The sequence below is a fragment of the Mandrillus leucophaeus genome, unplaced genomic scaffold, assembly GCF_000951045.1.
Source record: "Mandrillus leucophaeus isolate KB7577 unplaced genomic scaffold, Mleu.le_1.0 Scaffold740, whole genome shotgun sequence".
Taxonomy (NCBI): domain Eukaryota; kingdom Metazoa; phylum Chordata; class Mammalia; order Primates; family Cercopithecidae; genus Mandrillus; species Mandrillus leucophaeus.
The window spans coordinates 497,745-512,597 of record NW_012108031.1 but is presented as its reverse complement, the minus strand read 5'-3'; the positions used below and the strand labels follow the sequence as shown (position 1 = coordinate 512,597).

The 14,853-nt window shown below is 38.1% G+C and overlaps 1 protein-coding gene across 3 annotated transcripts in view; it reads right to left on the bottom strand.

Moving 5' to 3' along the window:
- The window catches only part of DCP2 (decapping mRNA 2), a 42,549-nt gene extending 28,001 nt beyond the window's left edge, over positions 1–14,548 (bottom strand). For 2 of the 3 annotated variants that reach the window (XM_011966084.1, XM_011966085.1), the window contains exons 1-4: positions 14,264–14,548; positions 4,969–5,120; positions 982–1,109; positions 500–598 (exon numbers count right to left, since the gene is read on the bottom strand). In XM_011966084.1, coding sequence (XP_011821474.1) covers positions 500–598; positions 982–1,109; positions 4,969–5,120; positions 14,264–14,316 — 432 coding nt within the window. In that variant the 5' untranslated portion in view covers positions 14,317–14,548. The remainder of the gene's footprint in view (positions 1–499; positions 599–981; positions 1,110–4,968; positions 5,121–14,263) is intronic. The other variant, XM_011966087.1, reaches the window with a different exon arrangement.
- Positions 14,549–14,853: the final 305 nt, after the last annotated feature.

The window sequence follows — 14,853 nt, the reverse complement described above, 5'->3', positions numbered from 1 at the left end:
TGAGGCAGGAGAATGGTGTGAACACGGGAGGCGGAGCTTGCAGTGAGCTGAGATCACGCCACTGCACTCCAGCCTGGGTGACAGAGTGAGACTCCGTCTCAAAAAAAAAAAAAAAAAAAAAGAAAATTCCAAATTGTGCACTTGTCAGGAAGCCAAGACTATAAACATAAAACAAGGATTACAATAGCCAAAATGTTTTACCCACAGCAAATCTAATTCTAAAGGGAAAGGAGGGAAAAATGTCATCATAAAGAAAGGAACAAGAGATAAAACAAAAGGGCCCATTAAAAAAATGGGAACAGATAAGAGAATAAATGAAAAGAGATGTGGATAAAAGAATCAACAGTGATGTTAGAAAAATTTAAGTTACTTCAAGCACTTTCCAGCACTCAAGTTCTGGAAAGGGTTAAGACAGTCCAAAGAAGTCATATATGGCTAAAAAAAATACATTCAGACCCTAACAGCCAAATTTACCGTGTATCAAACTGGAATAACTTACCTCTCTAGCAGCACAATCATGAGGAGCTTCTTCTTTATTTACTTTTCCTTTTGGAAATCCCCAGCCTGATTTTGCTAGGTAACCCTGAACCAGTAGTACCTATAAAACAAGCAGAGGTAAAAATCAAACTTGCCCTCCTTTTCCATGCTCCTTTCTAAAAATCAAAGCCATTTTTCTCTGTGCTTGAGGTAACTGTTTATCTTCCATGAGCCTGAATACACCACCAACAGTGTGAAAGCATTCTGCCCACTAAAAAAAAAAAGTCTTCAACAATTAAGTGACCCTTTTTTGTACCACGCCATAATTGCAACAAGTAAAAAATCTGCAGACCTAGCATGCAGATAAAATATACAAAACTTGGCCTTTTAGCACTAAAAATCTAAGTATATTTTAAAACCTCAATTTAGAAACACTACATCAATAACAAATTTTGTTAATAGACTAACGATCGCCATTTAACTAAAAATCTTTATTACACTCACATTTTCAAGTGTCTCATCAAGAATAATTGCACCATATGTTGGTACTCCCATTTTATATTCCTTCCATTCGTCCAAAACTTTTTCCACATCTTCACCTTGAGGCAGCAAAAATGGACAATGACTGAAGAGTATAAATAGTGTCAAGGAAGTTACTTTCTCCTTTAATATGGCTTGAGAAATTATATGCAGAAAGAGACCCATTTAAATCAACAGTGTATTTTATGTGAAATTATTCAAATCTTCCCTCATTTAAGTGTAGCATTTTGGCCGGGCATGATGGCTCACACCTGTAATCCCAGCACGTTGGGAGGCCGACACAGGTGGTGTTTTTGTTTTTTCCACATTTGTTTTCTCTTAAAACATCATTGTTAACTTTTGCATTTATAGCCTACACACAAATCAAGTAAGTCTTGAGTACTTATAGTCTTGGATCCCTGAGCTAACACAAACTAATTCTGGACCATGTCAACACCTAGAACACTTCTCATTAAGTGAGTCAAATTCATAATACCAGGTAATTATAGATACTAGCGTAATAACAAGAAATAGAATTACATATATAAAATGATACCAAGAAACAGAAAAAAATATATTGCTAAGAGAAAGAAACTGTCACATCAGAGAAACAAAGTGGTTAATTCTGGGAAGGAGAAGTATGAATGAGGTACGCCACTCTATAGTGTTTACCACATATATATTGTTTCCATAATGAAGAACACTTTTATGAAGTTTTACTTTAAGTATTACAGAGAAAGGCAAATCCAGGTATTAAGGAAAACATAGCCAGTTTTAAAGAAACTGGGCATGCCTCCCCACAAAAGTGGGCAGCGTAAAATATTAATAGTAAAGTAAGTAAAATCCAAACCCTGAAATTATATGCTCAGACTTCCAACACTCCATGCTATCAAATGCCTCTTCACTATAATACTATTATTAAAAAAAAAAAAAAAAAGTGGAGAAAATGATAATCTATGATAGTATCGCTCAAAATGAGGTCATACTTTTAAGGGTTCTCAATTCCTCAATAAAAACTTGTATACTCTGTGTTTTCATTTTGATATTACTCTAACATGCAATCTGAGCATATTTTCAATTATCTAGATGACCATATGTATCAAATATTACCACTTGACTTCACAGACCATACTGGTACTAGTACTACTTTAATTGCTACCGGCTATTAAAAATAGAAATAAAGTTAATCTACAAATGATGCATTACAATTAAATGACATATGACATAACACAGAAAGTAATGTTTCGTAACAGCAGAGAAAGGTGGTGTTAGTACAGGTACACCAAACTCAAAACACCCTCAAAGAAATTGGCATTATATTCATTCACATTGTGATGAAAAGTCTGGTTTAAAAAAAAAAAATTACATCAAATTCATTTTATTAATTTCAATTTTACGTGTTCTACAATTCCGTAATTTAAAATTTGTTTCATAGTCGTAGTACAAATGAAATAGGTCCTCAGAGCCCAAGTCAGTCAGCCACCTATGACAACACTGTAATCTGGCCAGGTGTGGTGGCTGATACCTGTAATCCTAGCACTTTGGGAGGTCAAAGCAGGAGGAATGCTTGAGCCCAAGAGTTCAAGACCAGCCTGGGCAACCTAGTAAGACCCTGTACCTACAATTTTTTTTTAAGACAAGCGCAAAGTTAATCTCAATATAATTAGTCCATGCCTTCATTTCAGGAGGGGGGAAAAAAAGATAAAAGCCTGGATACAACATTAACCATTCCACGAAGCTCTATGGTTCTATAAGGGCCCGCTAAGATTCTAAAAGGTATTACAAGTCTGGCTTTACACGTTTAGTAAAATCCCTAGCAGAACTTCAGCCAAGGAGCAAATCTGGGATACTTTTGTCTATATCCTCATTGCTGAGTGCTTACTGAAGGGGAAAAAAAAAAAAAAAAAAAAATCACAAGACTATGCATAATTTAAAAAAGAGAAAACAGAAGCATACACAAGTTCCACAATGTATCCAAAGATACATAGCTAGTAAGTGGTAGGGAAAGGATGCTAACTCAAAGGATGTGGCTCCAGAACTTATGCTCTTATCAAAGTACGCAGTCTTCTCTACTGCAATATCCCACATGTACCATCAACTCAACTTGCCCATAACTGAACCCGTCAATCCCCTACAACATTTCTCATTTTCCTGTCAATGGGATGGCAGTCTCATACACTCAAATGCTCATACTACAAACCTGGGTACCATCCTTTCTTCTACTTCTCAGATATCCAAGTCACCACCAATCTTACCTCCTAAATAACTTTCAAATTTGATCTCTTCTATTCATTTCTACTACCACAGGTTTTCTCTCTCTAGTAAATTAATAAAAGAGCATGTTAACTAGATTCTCAGAATCCAATCTTGCCTTCCTCCAATTCACTGTTCACACTATTCCACAGTAGTCTTGAGAAACACCCCTATGGGAAGAAAGAAGCAAATGTGGGAAAATGTTAATAATAAATGAATACAGATGAAGGGTATGATGGCAGTTGTCATGTTCTTTAGTCATCTCCAAAAGTTAAGTTTTTTTCCAAAATATAAGGTTTTTTAAAATGTTTTTTAAATATGGCCTACAAGACCCCTACACGTTTTAGCCCCTGAATTACTCTGTAGCATCATCTCTTATCTTTCCCATTTAGTCTAAAATACAGTAACTTTTTTCACTTCCTCCAATTTTCCTCACATAAATCACTATCTCAAAGAAGGCTTCTATTTAGCTTCCAAAATTTTTTTTTTGGAGTAATAGTTAACATTTATTACTTATTAACATTTATTGATCACTGTGCCAGGTAAACAATTTACATGTACAAACATATGTGTCTCAAACTTATCCTTTGAATTAGGCACTATTAACAACCTTATTTTTCAGGAAGAAACTGGGATCGTCATCTAAGAGAAATTAAACAACCTACCCAGTATTTTCAAGTGGCCAGATGGGAATCAAACTCACAGCCTCCAAATCGTAAGTAGGTATCCCTCTTCCGTTCCCACTGAACACTGTGCTTCCATACCACATCCTACCACACTGCACTGTAATCATTTCCTTTCCTGTCTTTTCTCATCTTCTTGAACATACTGAGTCCACTCTGTTCACTGCATAAGGCCTGGCACAGAGTAACCATGCAGTTACTTAATGAAGTGTACCACATTAAACATTCCTTCTCCATGTAACTATTCTTGGTTAACTAAAAGAAACATACCTAAAACAAAGGTTCTTGGTGTTTTTTAAAAGCAGGGAAAGTGTAAAACTCACGTGCAATCACACACAAAATATTATCCAAAACCGTAAAGTTGCTCTAGTAGACTTGTAAGTCCATACAAAATAACCAAAGCAAAAGGGGACTTGGTTATTTTAATGTTTCCATAAGTAGATTGTAACTCCTGAAAACCAGTCTACTAAGATTTCTCCAGAGAACCTATCACCAAGGCCTTTAACAAAGATAGTGCTCAATATATTTCTATTCCCCTTTGATTTCTCATTAACTTCTACACATTTAATCAAATGGTTTGATCATTTCTTTCTTTGAAATCTGTCTCCCATCAGTGTTTTCTTTGTAGTCCCACAACTATGGCTCAGGGACTTATTGCCCTGAATCTCAAGTGATGTAACATACCAACCAATAAATCTTGGATACCATTTTTGTTTGTTTGTTTGTTTGTTTGAGACAGGGTCTCGCTCTGTGAGATTAAAGATCATCTGGTTACAGGGAGCAGCAAGAGTAAAGTTCTACAAACAGGCTAGCTATTCATGGAAAAAAAAAATCAAATTTAATCAGTGTACATTTCAGGGAGTCCTCTGTATAAAAATATGATATTATTAAATTGTCTACTATTTATGTTTGACAATTTTTAGCAATCAAGTATGTTTTTCTCTAACAGTTTTAAAATCTGAAAAGACAAAAAGAAATTTGTGCTAAAATATATTGCTACCAAGAAAGATAGTCATTATAGTAATAAAAAGGATATCAGCTTTAGCAAAGTCTCTTATCCCACACTGAGGTAATCCTGGTGTGTTCTGCATGTAGAAATCCAAGTAAAACCAATGGGCAAGTTCAATCTGAAAACACACTCGGATTGCATTGTCTCTTTCCTCGCTGGGAATATGCAAAATAAATCGGCTGTCAAAAAAAAAAACGCATATAAAAATTACATTTACAAACTATAACGATTTATCTTAGGCTATTTAAGTGCTTCATACCTGACCTACCAACTTAGAAAAGGGACCAAGAGCAGTACTGTTCAAGGAAGCAATTAATATTTGAGGGAAATTACTATAGGGAAGATGAGTCTTAAAGAGAGACGGAGAAGACACCACACGTATCTCACTTTTAATACAATTTGTTCCGAGCCTGTGTACCTTCTGTTCACAAGTACAGAGATCAGCTTAAGAGCTCACTAACAACAAAAGTGAGCAAGAAAACCTCCACTTCCTCCCATGTCTGGCAACATTTCCAAGAATACAGGTAAATATATTCATACAATTACATTTTAAAATGTTTGCTATTACATAATCTTCACATATAAAATATTATCAAGAAATATTGGAAAAGAAGCCAATATTCTGTGGCTCATTAATACACCAGACTTCTCAAAGAGCCTCACCTGCAGTCTCAGTTCAAACTTTCAAATATATTCACTTTTCAAAACCCTAAATTGTCTTTTCTATGTACATTGAGGAAAGGAGGGAAAGACATACTTCTTTTACATATAATATAAAATATATTGCATGCACACATATGTAATTACGATAATGAACCCCTTTATTATGAAACATACAAGTTAAAATTCATCAATCTAAGTGAATGTTGTAACTTACAGCAGTCATTAAAAGCAGCTATCAATTACTTTTTCCAATGTTAAGCATTTTTGGTAATCCTTTTTCCCAGTAACCATTAGAGACAGATTCAAGTCCATTGGTTTTTAAAGTCATTTTTAAAATTTAAAATAGTACCACCCAGTTTGACCACTTGTTTAATCAGTATCATAGTAAATAATTCTTGGCTGTTTCCAAATTTCAAATAAGAATAAGAACACTCTTCTCCAATTACAAGAGGACCTTCTCAACAAAGGAATTAAAAATTAGCCAGGCATGGTGGCATGCATCTGTAGTCCTAGCTACTCGGGAGGCTAAGGCAGGAGGATCACTTGAGCCCAGGTGTTCAAGGCTGCAGTGGGCTATGATCATGTCACTACACTCCAGCCTGGGTGATGAGACACTGTCTCAAAAACATATATATATATTAAGAAATAAAAACAACGCTGGAGTGGCAAAAGGCATTTTAATCAGGTTTTTAGGAATTGCAATTTGGGAGACACAAGTCTAGTAAGCAGCTAAATCATGTTCCATTCAGGCAAGGTTAGGCGGAGCTTGTAAGGGCTACTGTAAATTTACATATCTGGAAGGTTTTAGCACAGTCCATGATTAATGATGGTTGGTTGTCAGCTCAGGATGTCTCCAGTCAGTGATCAATATAGTTCAGCATGGTTCTCTCTCCAAGAGGTTGATCAGACCCAGTATATACACCTCAAGTCAAATGCAGCTAGTTTTACACTTTGGCCCAGTTCAGCAGGTGAAACTCCATCTAGATGTGTATGTGACTGGGATCCAACTCCTTACACCCTCCTGGTTCCTTTTTGGATATTCTGATATAATCATCTCCATTGTGGATTTTCTTTTCACAATTTAGATCCATTAGTTTCATTTTGGAATTTTTTCCCCCACAATTCAGATTCATCAGTTTCATCTTTAAGACTTTTAGTCTTCTGATCTGTTCCAGTCTGAATCAGCTGTCCTCTACACCTGGTACACATCTGTCACCTCTACACTGCCCTTTCACTGGCATCTTATAGTTCCCTGTGCCTTTATCCCACAGAGGTCATGTTTCTTGTATTTTTGTCTTCATCCTCCTTAATTCACTTCCTTGTTTTAACGAAGTACATCTTCACATATCTTATGAAGGAAGGATGCAAAGGGGAGGTAAATATTGAGATACTATACATTTGAAAATGTCTATCCTCATACTTGATAATTTGGGTAAAGAATTTTAAGTTGGAAACGATTTTCTTTCAGAATTTTCAACAGTGCTCTCTCATTCCAACTTCTAATTTTGATATTGAGAAAATCGAAGCCATTCATTTTTCTTTTCTTTTTACTTCTAACTTGTGCCAAGGACAAAAGCCATTCAGATTCTTAATGTTTTGTATATGACTTTTTTTTTTTTTTTCTAGTCTGGATGCTTCTGACATCTTCCTTCTGCCCCCAGTGTTGTGAAATTTTGCAGTGTCTATTTTTAATCCACTGCACTGTCATTCCATAGACCATATGTACTTGGAAATTCGTATCCTTCAGTGCTGAAAGATCTCGTAAGTCAATCCTACTATGAGTCTTTATGTTTCTACATTGCCTTACCAGGCATGGTAGTACATGCCTCAAATTCCAGCTACTCAAGCCAAGGAGTTCAAATCCAGCCTGGTCAACAATGCCAGACCCCGTCTCTATTTTTTTTTAAAAAAAAAAACTAGCTCCCTATATCAATTACACTAATTTTGCTTTTCATTTTTCCCAGTTCTCCTCAGCTCCCCTCTGTTGAAATGCTGAAATTTTAACTGTCTGAGGCAAATGTAATACTGCCTTAGGGACCTGTGGGGAAGGGGAGGGGAATTACTTAGTGTAGTGTTTTAATTTTCAGAACCAAGTGATCTATTTTCTCTATTTAAGACATGTGTTCATCTTACTTTAAGAGAAACCCAAACTTCATCAGTTTTGTTAACATCTTGGTTTTTGAAAGAACTTAAATCTGTAATTGGCATTCAGAATGCCCTTGGCACGGCAGTCTGTGTTATGGCATTTAAAACCTGCAAAATCCTTGAGCCCAACTTGATTAACCAAAAGTGATAACCACCACCTTTATCTTTTAAAGTCTGCTCTATCTTTATTTTAAAAAATGAAAAACCCTCAAGTGTAACAGCCAGCTCCCTATCTACTCACATAAAGGAGAAGCCTACTAATGAATAAACGCCCTCAAATGTCTCATCATTAATATAAAAAGGCATCCAAAAATCACCTACCATCTAATGAAAATGTGAAGCATGACAAGAAAAAGTTTAACTGACTCTGAAGAAAACATAATTGAGGAACCAGAAGAAAACAGGAGGGTTGAAAGATGGAATTATTATCCTAAAAGAAATTTAAATAGGCATTCCTTTTTCAGAGCAACTGTATTTTTCTTTTTTAAAACATACAATAACTAAGTAAGAGCCCTTGGGGGGGTAAAAAAACAAAAACAAAAAACAAAAAACCATGATTACTATAACCAACAGAAGCAGTGGAAGGTAGTATTAAGGATATCACCTAGACATTGATACTCAAAATGCAGACCCTAGACCACATGGGAACTAAGTGTGAAAAGAGAAACAGGTATTTTAGACATTAAAGGACTCAGTCTACTTCCTAATACCCTCCTCAAAGAAATTAACTTAAAATGCACACAAGCAAAACAAGAATGAAAACCAAGAAAGGATAAAACATGATATCCAAGAAAGAGTAAGTACCACCTTAGAGAGTTGTGAAAGTGAATTCTAGTACTCTAGTTGCTAGGCAAGTCTGGGGAGCAACTAGCCCAGACTGGATTAGGAGAATGGAGGTCCCCAAGAGCAGAGTCTAAAGGGAAAAAAGGATTCTGTAGAAAGTGTGACTAAGGATAAAATACGGAAGCAGATGAGAAGGGGTGAAAAAAGCAGCTAGAAACTTTGGACATATTAGGAGAGGAGTACATGTACAACAGAATTAGAGTCCAAATGTGAAGCAAAAACACCAAAGTTAGAACAGAAAGCCAACTGTCCCCTCCCCTCAAGAAAATGGATTTCAAGAATAGCCAGAAGGGGCCTGGCATGGTGGCTCCAACCTATAATCCCAGCACCTTGGGAGGCCAAGGCAGGCAGATCACCTGAGGTCAGGAGTTCAAGACCAGCCTGGTTAACACATGGTGAAACCCTGTCTCCACTAAAAATATAAAAAATGGTGTGGTGGCGGGCACCTGTAATCCCAGCTACTTGGGAGGATGAGGCAGGGGAATCGCTAGAACCAGGGAGACAGGGGTTGCAGTGAGCTGAGACAACGTCATTGCCTCTGGCCTAGGCAACCAAGAGAGACTCTGTATCAAAAAAAAAAAAAAAAAAAAGGCTAGAAGGAATCAGGCAGTAATAACGAAAGCATATATTTATTTCCCTGAAGAAAAAACTTAATGGTATCATCATTTTGACCAATTTGTAGGATATAAGAAAGCAGAATTCATTTAGATATTCTGCAAGACACTTACCAAGGGATCCTGACTATGCCCTGATGGAAAGGAAACTAGCCACTGAAGACTTGCCTCTACTGTAAAAACTATATATTTACACTGTATTATTGTTGTTCAGCTTTTACAATCAACAAATAGTACAAAATATAACAGACTTAACTTTACAAAATGGAATATAAATATTATCAATCCTAATTCTTTAAAAGTTAATCTGGATAGAAGCCGAGGGAATGGGCAAGAAAAAATGAGGCACTAATCATCTCACCACATAAGAGACTCAAGAAATACTGTAAGTTCGTAAAACAAATATAATTTTAAGTATATTAAAGTCACAAAGGGGCCAGCATGGTAGTTCACACCTGTAATCTCAACGCTTTGGGAGGTGGAGGCAGGAGGATTGCTTGAGGCTACAAGTAAGTTCGACACCAGGCTGGGCAAAGATCCCATCTCTACCAAAAAAAAAAAAATGCATTTAATACCTGGGTATGGTGGTACATGCCTATAGTCCTGGCTACTCAGGAGGCTGAGCCAAGTGGATAGCTTGAGTCCAGGAGTTGGAAGTTATAGTGAGCTATGATCATGCCTGGGCAATGGAGCAAGACCCTGTCTCTAAAAAAAAGTCAAAGTCACAAAGGCAAACAATAGAACAATTTAAAATACTGATAGAGACATATTGGAAGTAGGACGGGAGCAATAGTGGGTGTAGTAAACTGAACTCTCACCTAGTATCTACCAAGTTGAACCAAATCCCCAATTCAATATAGAAAGTTGATAGGCCGGGCGCGGTGGCTCAAGCCTGTAATCCCAGCACTTTGGGAGGCCGAGACGGGCGGATCACGAGGTCAGGAGATAGAGACCATCCTGGCTAACACGGTGAAACCCCGTCTCTATTAAGAAATACAAAAAAAACTAGCCGGGCGAGGTGGCGGGCTCCTGTAGTCCCAGCTACTCGGGAGGCTGAGGCCGGAGAATGGCGTGAACCCGGAAGGCGGAGCTTGCAGTGAGCTGAGATCCGGCCACTGCACTCCAGCCTGGGCGATAGAGCGAGACTCCGTTTCAAAAAAAAAAAAAAAAAAGAAAGTTGATAAACGAGAAAGTGGCACAAGTATATTTTAAAATACTGAGGTATCCACCAGAACTTAAAACAAGTAAAAGTCAATGCCTCAACAGGAATAGAAAAGGGTAGGGTAAGAAACTAAGACTGTTGCCTGTCATTTAGAAATCTGTCTGTACTCTAATTTTCAAAACCATGTACATGATTACATATTTTTAATACGAAAAAGTTCTTAAGTTTATAAGAGCTGATGTATGAAAATTAAACATTTAATGCTTTCATTCTGTGAATGCTTTTGATCTGTTTTAAAGGTTTACAAGTACGTGTACATATGTGTATATATGTGTATATAGTAATAGCTGAAATAAAATGCCTACAATTTGTCATAGGAAAAACTGCATCACACAAAATATTATTTTCTCAATGTTCCTACAAACAGGACATTAGCACAAGGATTGCAATTAGAAAAATGTTCCAGTTGAATTCAATGCTAAAATGGCTAGCTGAAGATGAGCACAAATTATTTAATTAACCTATGCTATCACCAAAATAGCAGCAACACTAGTTGCCAGAAAATACCTTTCTCCTTTTAACACTAGTGTGCCTTTACTCTACCCAACTCTTAAAAGGGCTTTTAAAAAATTCCAAGCATTTATTTGAACCAACCAACTTTTCAGTTTCTGCTTTAAAAACATGCTTTTCAATTCTTTAATAAGCTAGTTTAAACAGTATTGAAAAACTCTGTATTTGAGTTTTAATGTAAAAAATCATGGTGTATCAAAAACAAGTATCATAAAATGCTGCAGATTTAACTTTACACATACATTTTAAATTTTAAAGCAGTTTTTGTTCACTAGAATATTTTAAGACAAAACTCTTCCCTTCCTCTCCTCTAATTCTATTCCACTCAGAAAGTAAACAGTATTATTAGTTTGGTGCATATTCTTTTGGCACACAAATACCTATACTTCCTCCTCTCTCACACACACACACTTAAAAATTTTTCACAAAAGGCACCAAGTGACTAAGTATTTCACTCAGTATCCTGTGTACATCTTTTCAACACACAAATATTTTCCCTCAGTATACTGCGTGCTAATTGCCTGAGGAACTTACAACGGCTGCACAATATTCCAATAAATGGAATGTTCCATACTAAAGCATCTGCCTTAGGTTATGAGCAGTCTAATGGTTACAAAGTCACATTTTGAAAATTTAAGTCTCCTGCTTTCATTTTTCACATCAAAAGGCAAGATTTAACAGAAACATGTAATTTATCAAAAAACAAAGTAACACAAAAAAACTTCCTAAATACACTAATAATAAGCAACAGAACTGGGGCAAAAAAATGAAGGGAGTAAAAACAAGCATCTAGATTCAATTCATAAATCAAGAGGTACATAAAAGAGAGCTAACAAGTTCAGAAAAATTAACCTCAAATTAAGCTTTATTTTTACATAAGTTTACCAAATTCTAAGTGTAAAAAAAAAAGTTTTAATCCACAATGAAAAGCCTGAATTAGTAACATTAAAAATCTTTCAATTAATCAAAGCTATAAATATTAACTTGAAAATGGCATTTATTTTAAAACCTGAAGTTTTGAGAAATGTTTATTTGGTTTCATTATTATAGCTAGCCCTAATTTTTAAATATATCATATCCTTGTTTATACAGCCAAAAACAGTAACTGTACAAAGAAATTTCTCAAAAGGAAAAAAAGTTACTCCATTCAAAAATATTTGTATAACAGCTTAAATACACTCACTGGAAAACCAAGTATCTTTAACACTTGACAGGTGCTTAATATATTGTTTACAAAACACAACGTAATTATTTTGTAAACAGGTTTCATACATAAAATCATAATAGCTGACATCACTTCTTTAAATGATGTAATCCTAAATATGCAAATTAACCCCAATACTAGTAGGAAGACTAGCTCTGATGTCTGTAAAATGTGTAAGATTACCACATATTTTTCTAAATCAACTCTTACCCCATTAACCCACAGCCAATTACTGATCACCTTTCTAAATACATATCTTCAATTTTTTTCTAACTATAAAATGTATACCCGTTAAAAAATCTTGGGAACAAAGAAAACAAAGATCACAATCTCATAATCCCACTATTGGTTCATGTGCTTCTAGTCATTTATCCAAATACACATATCAAATTCAGTTTTTTCCTTTTATTTGTTATTTGGGACAAGAAACTAAGTGCCTTTTCAGTGGTTCATTTGAATCTACCATACTTCAAAAATTAAATATCTACCATCACCAAAGAAGTACAACGCCATTTTTATTAGCTGCAAAATTAGGCTATTTACTTTCCTGTATGTATTTTCGTGAGGTTTAAAATGTTAGGCTTATTACTTCTTCCTGGTGTGAGAGAAAAAGCACAGGCACTGTAAAGAAAAAGGAATAGATTTCTAATCTCGATTTTGTCAATTAGGATGAATGTAACCTTATGTAAATTACAAAGTTCCTGAATCTGCCGCAGATGAAAATGGAAATATACTAACTGCACCTACCAAACAGGGCTGATTGAGGATTAAATAAAACAACACATGTAAAGGTAGTGCCTGGCGCACAGCAGAAACTCCAGGCCGGACGCGGTGACTCACGCCTGTAATTCCAGCACTTTGGGAGGCCGAGGCAGGTGAATCACGAGGTCAGGAGTTCGAGACCAGCACGGCCAAGATGGTGAAACCCCGTCTCTACCAAAAATACAAAAATTAGCCGGGTTGTGGTGGCGGGGTACCAAAAATACAAAAATTAGCCGGGTTGTGGTGGCGGGCGCCTGTAATCCCAGCTGCTCGGGAGGCTGAGGCAGAGACTCGCTTGAACTCGGGAGGCAGAGGTTGCAGTGAGCCGAGATGTGCCACTGCATTCCAGGCCGGGTGAAAGAGCGAGACTGCGTCTCAAAAAAAAAAAAAAAAAAAAAAAAAAAAAACTTCACAATTACCAGTTCTTTACTTTCCATTAAAAAAAACAGCGTGAAGGAGATACAACTACTAAAAGCCTGCCTTTTAAAACATAAATACAGTAACTGTGAGCGAAAAGGTGTTATCACTTGTAATCACAATCCACACACACTTGGCGACACCTCCGGGTGTCACTGCACCCCAAATTTTACCTTCGGAAAGGAAGTATTTTTAAGTATCCTACACGTGTTTGGCTATCTGAAATCAGAGTTGACAAGGGGGAAGAAAGCAAAAAAATTCTCATGTGAAGTATACACCCTGAGTAAAAAACCCGCGGCTGAGAATTTCCTTTAAAATAGGGTAATTAAGGATGAAAAGAAAAGCAGCTCTACATTTTTCCCTCTCTCCCCCAAAGACAAGTCTAGGGATGAGAAAAAAAGTAATTTCTTACAGGAATTTACAGAGAACGCCACGGACACATAGCACGCAGGCGTCAGAGTAAGTCCGAAAAATTGCTCCTTGCGCAGGTCCGCGTACCTGGGATCTTAAGACTTAAATCACTACCCTGGGGTCTTCCTTCAGAATCTGGGAATGAGACAGAAGGAGGAGGGGGTGCACGGCGTGGAAAAGTCACAGAGGCAGAAAAAACAATGGGAGAGGGTGGCGGCGGCAAAACACTAAGACCCAGGCTCGGGCGAAGCGGCTGCGCCTGCGGGAAAGCAAAATAGTTGAGTAACTTAAAAAATAAGGAAATTCCGGGTTCTCTGAGGGGAAGGACGGAGGGCCGTGAGTAACAGGCAGGCTGCGGCGGAAAGAGGGGCGGTGTCGTCGGAGAGCAGGGTCGACGATGGAAAGCGACCAGCGGCGGGAGCGGAAAGCGAGGACCTGGACGTGGGCGGGGGAGAAGACCCGGAGGCCTTTGGGGGTCTGCGAAACTGAGAAAACCCCACGGGGGCGAAAAGGGGTCGGGCAGCGCAGTACCTGCAGAGATCGTCCAGGACGCTGCCGGGAATCTCCACCCGTTTGGTCTCCATGATGAGGACCCACAGCAGGAACAGTGCATCCCGGCTCCGCGCGGCCGGGAACTGACGGTACCGCACGAGGACTCCGGCTCGCCGGAGAGCGGGCAGCCGAGGCAGCCGCGGCAGAGACGACTCCAACGGAGACGAGAAGGGGAAGGGGCGGGACCCGCTCACTTCCGTCCCGCTCCCTCAGCCTTGGACCCCGAGACTGGGCCAAGGATCGGGGCGGAGCCCCTGGAGTCACGCCCCTGCTCGCTTGAAAGGCCCAATGGGAAGCTGAAGAATTGGGACCCTAAACACGCTAAGCCAATGAGACGTTTGTTTATTGGTCCGCTACTTCCAATCCGTCTTCAAGCTGCTCAGTTGCTACTCAGAAAACCAACTTCCCGCCGCCTTTGGGGTGGCTACACGCAGGCGCACCACGCCTCCTGCGCGCTTCTAGGAAGTTTAGAGGGGTCGGGGCTTCCGTGTAGACCCCGAGACACACATCCGGGACTTTGGCCTCTGGTGCAGGACATCGCGGTGACTGAGCTCTTTCCTCTGCAGGGC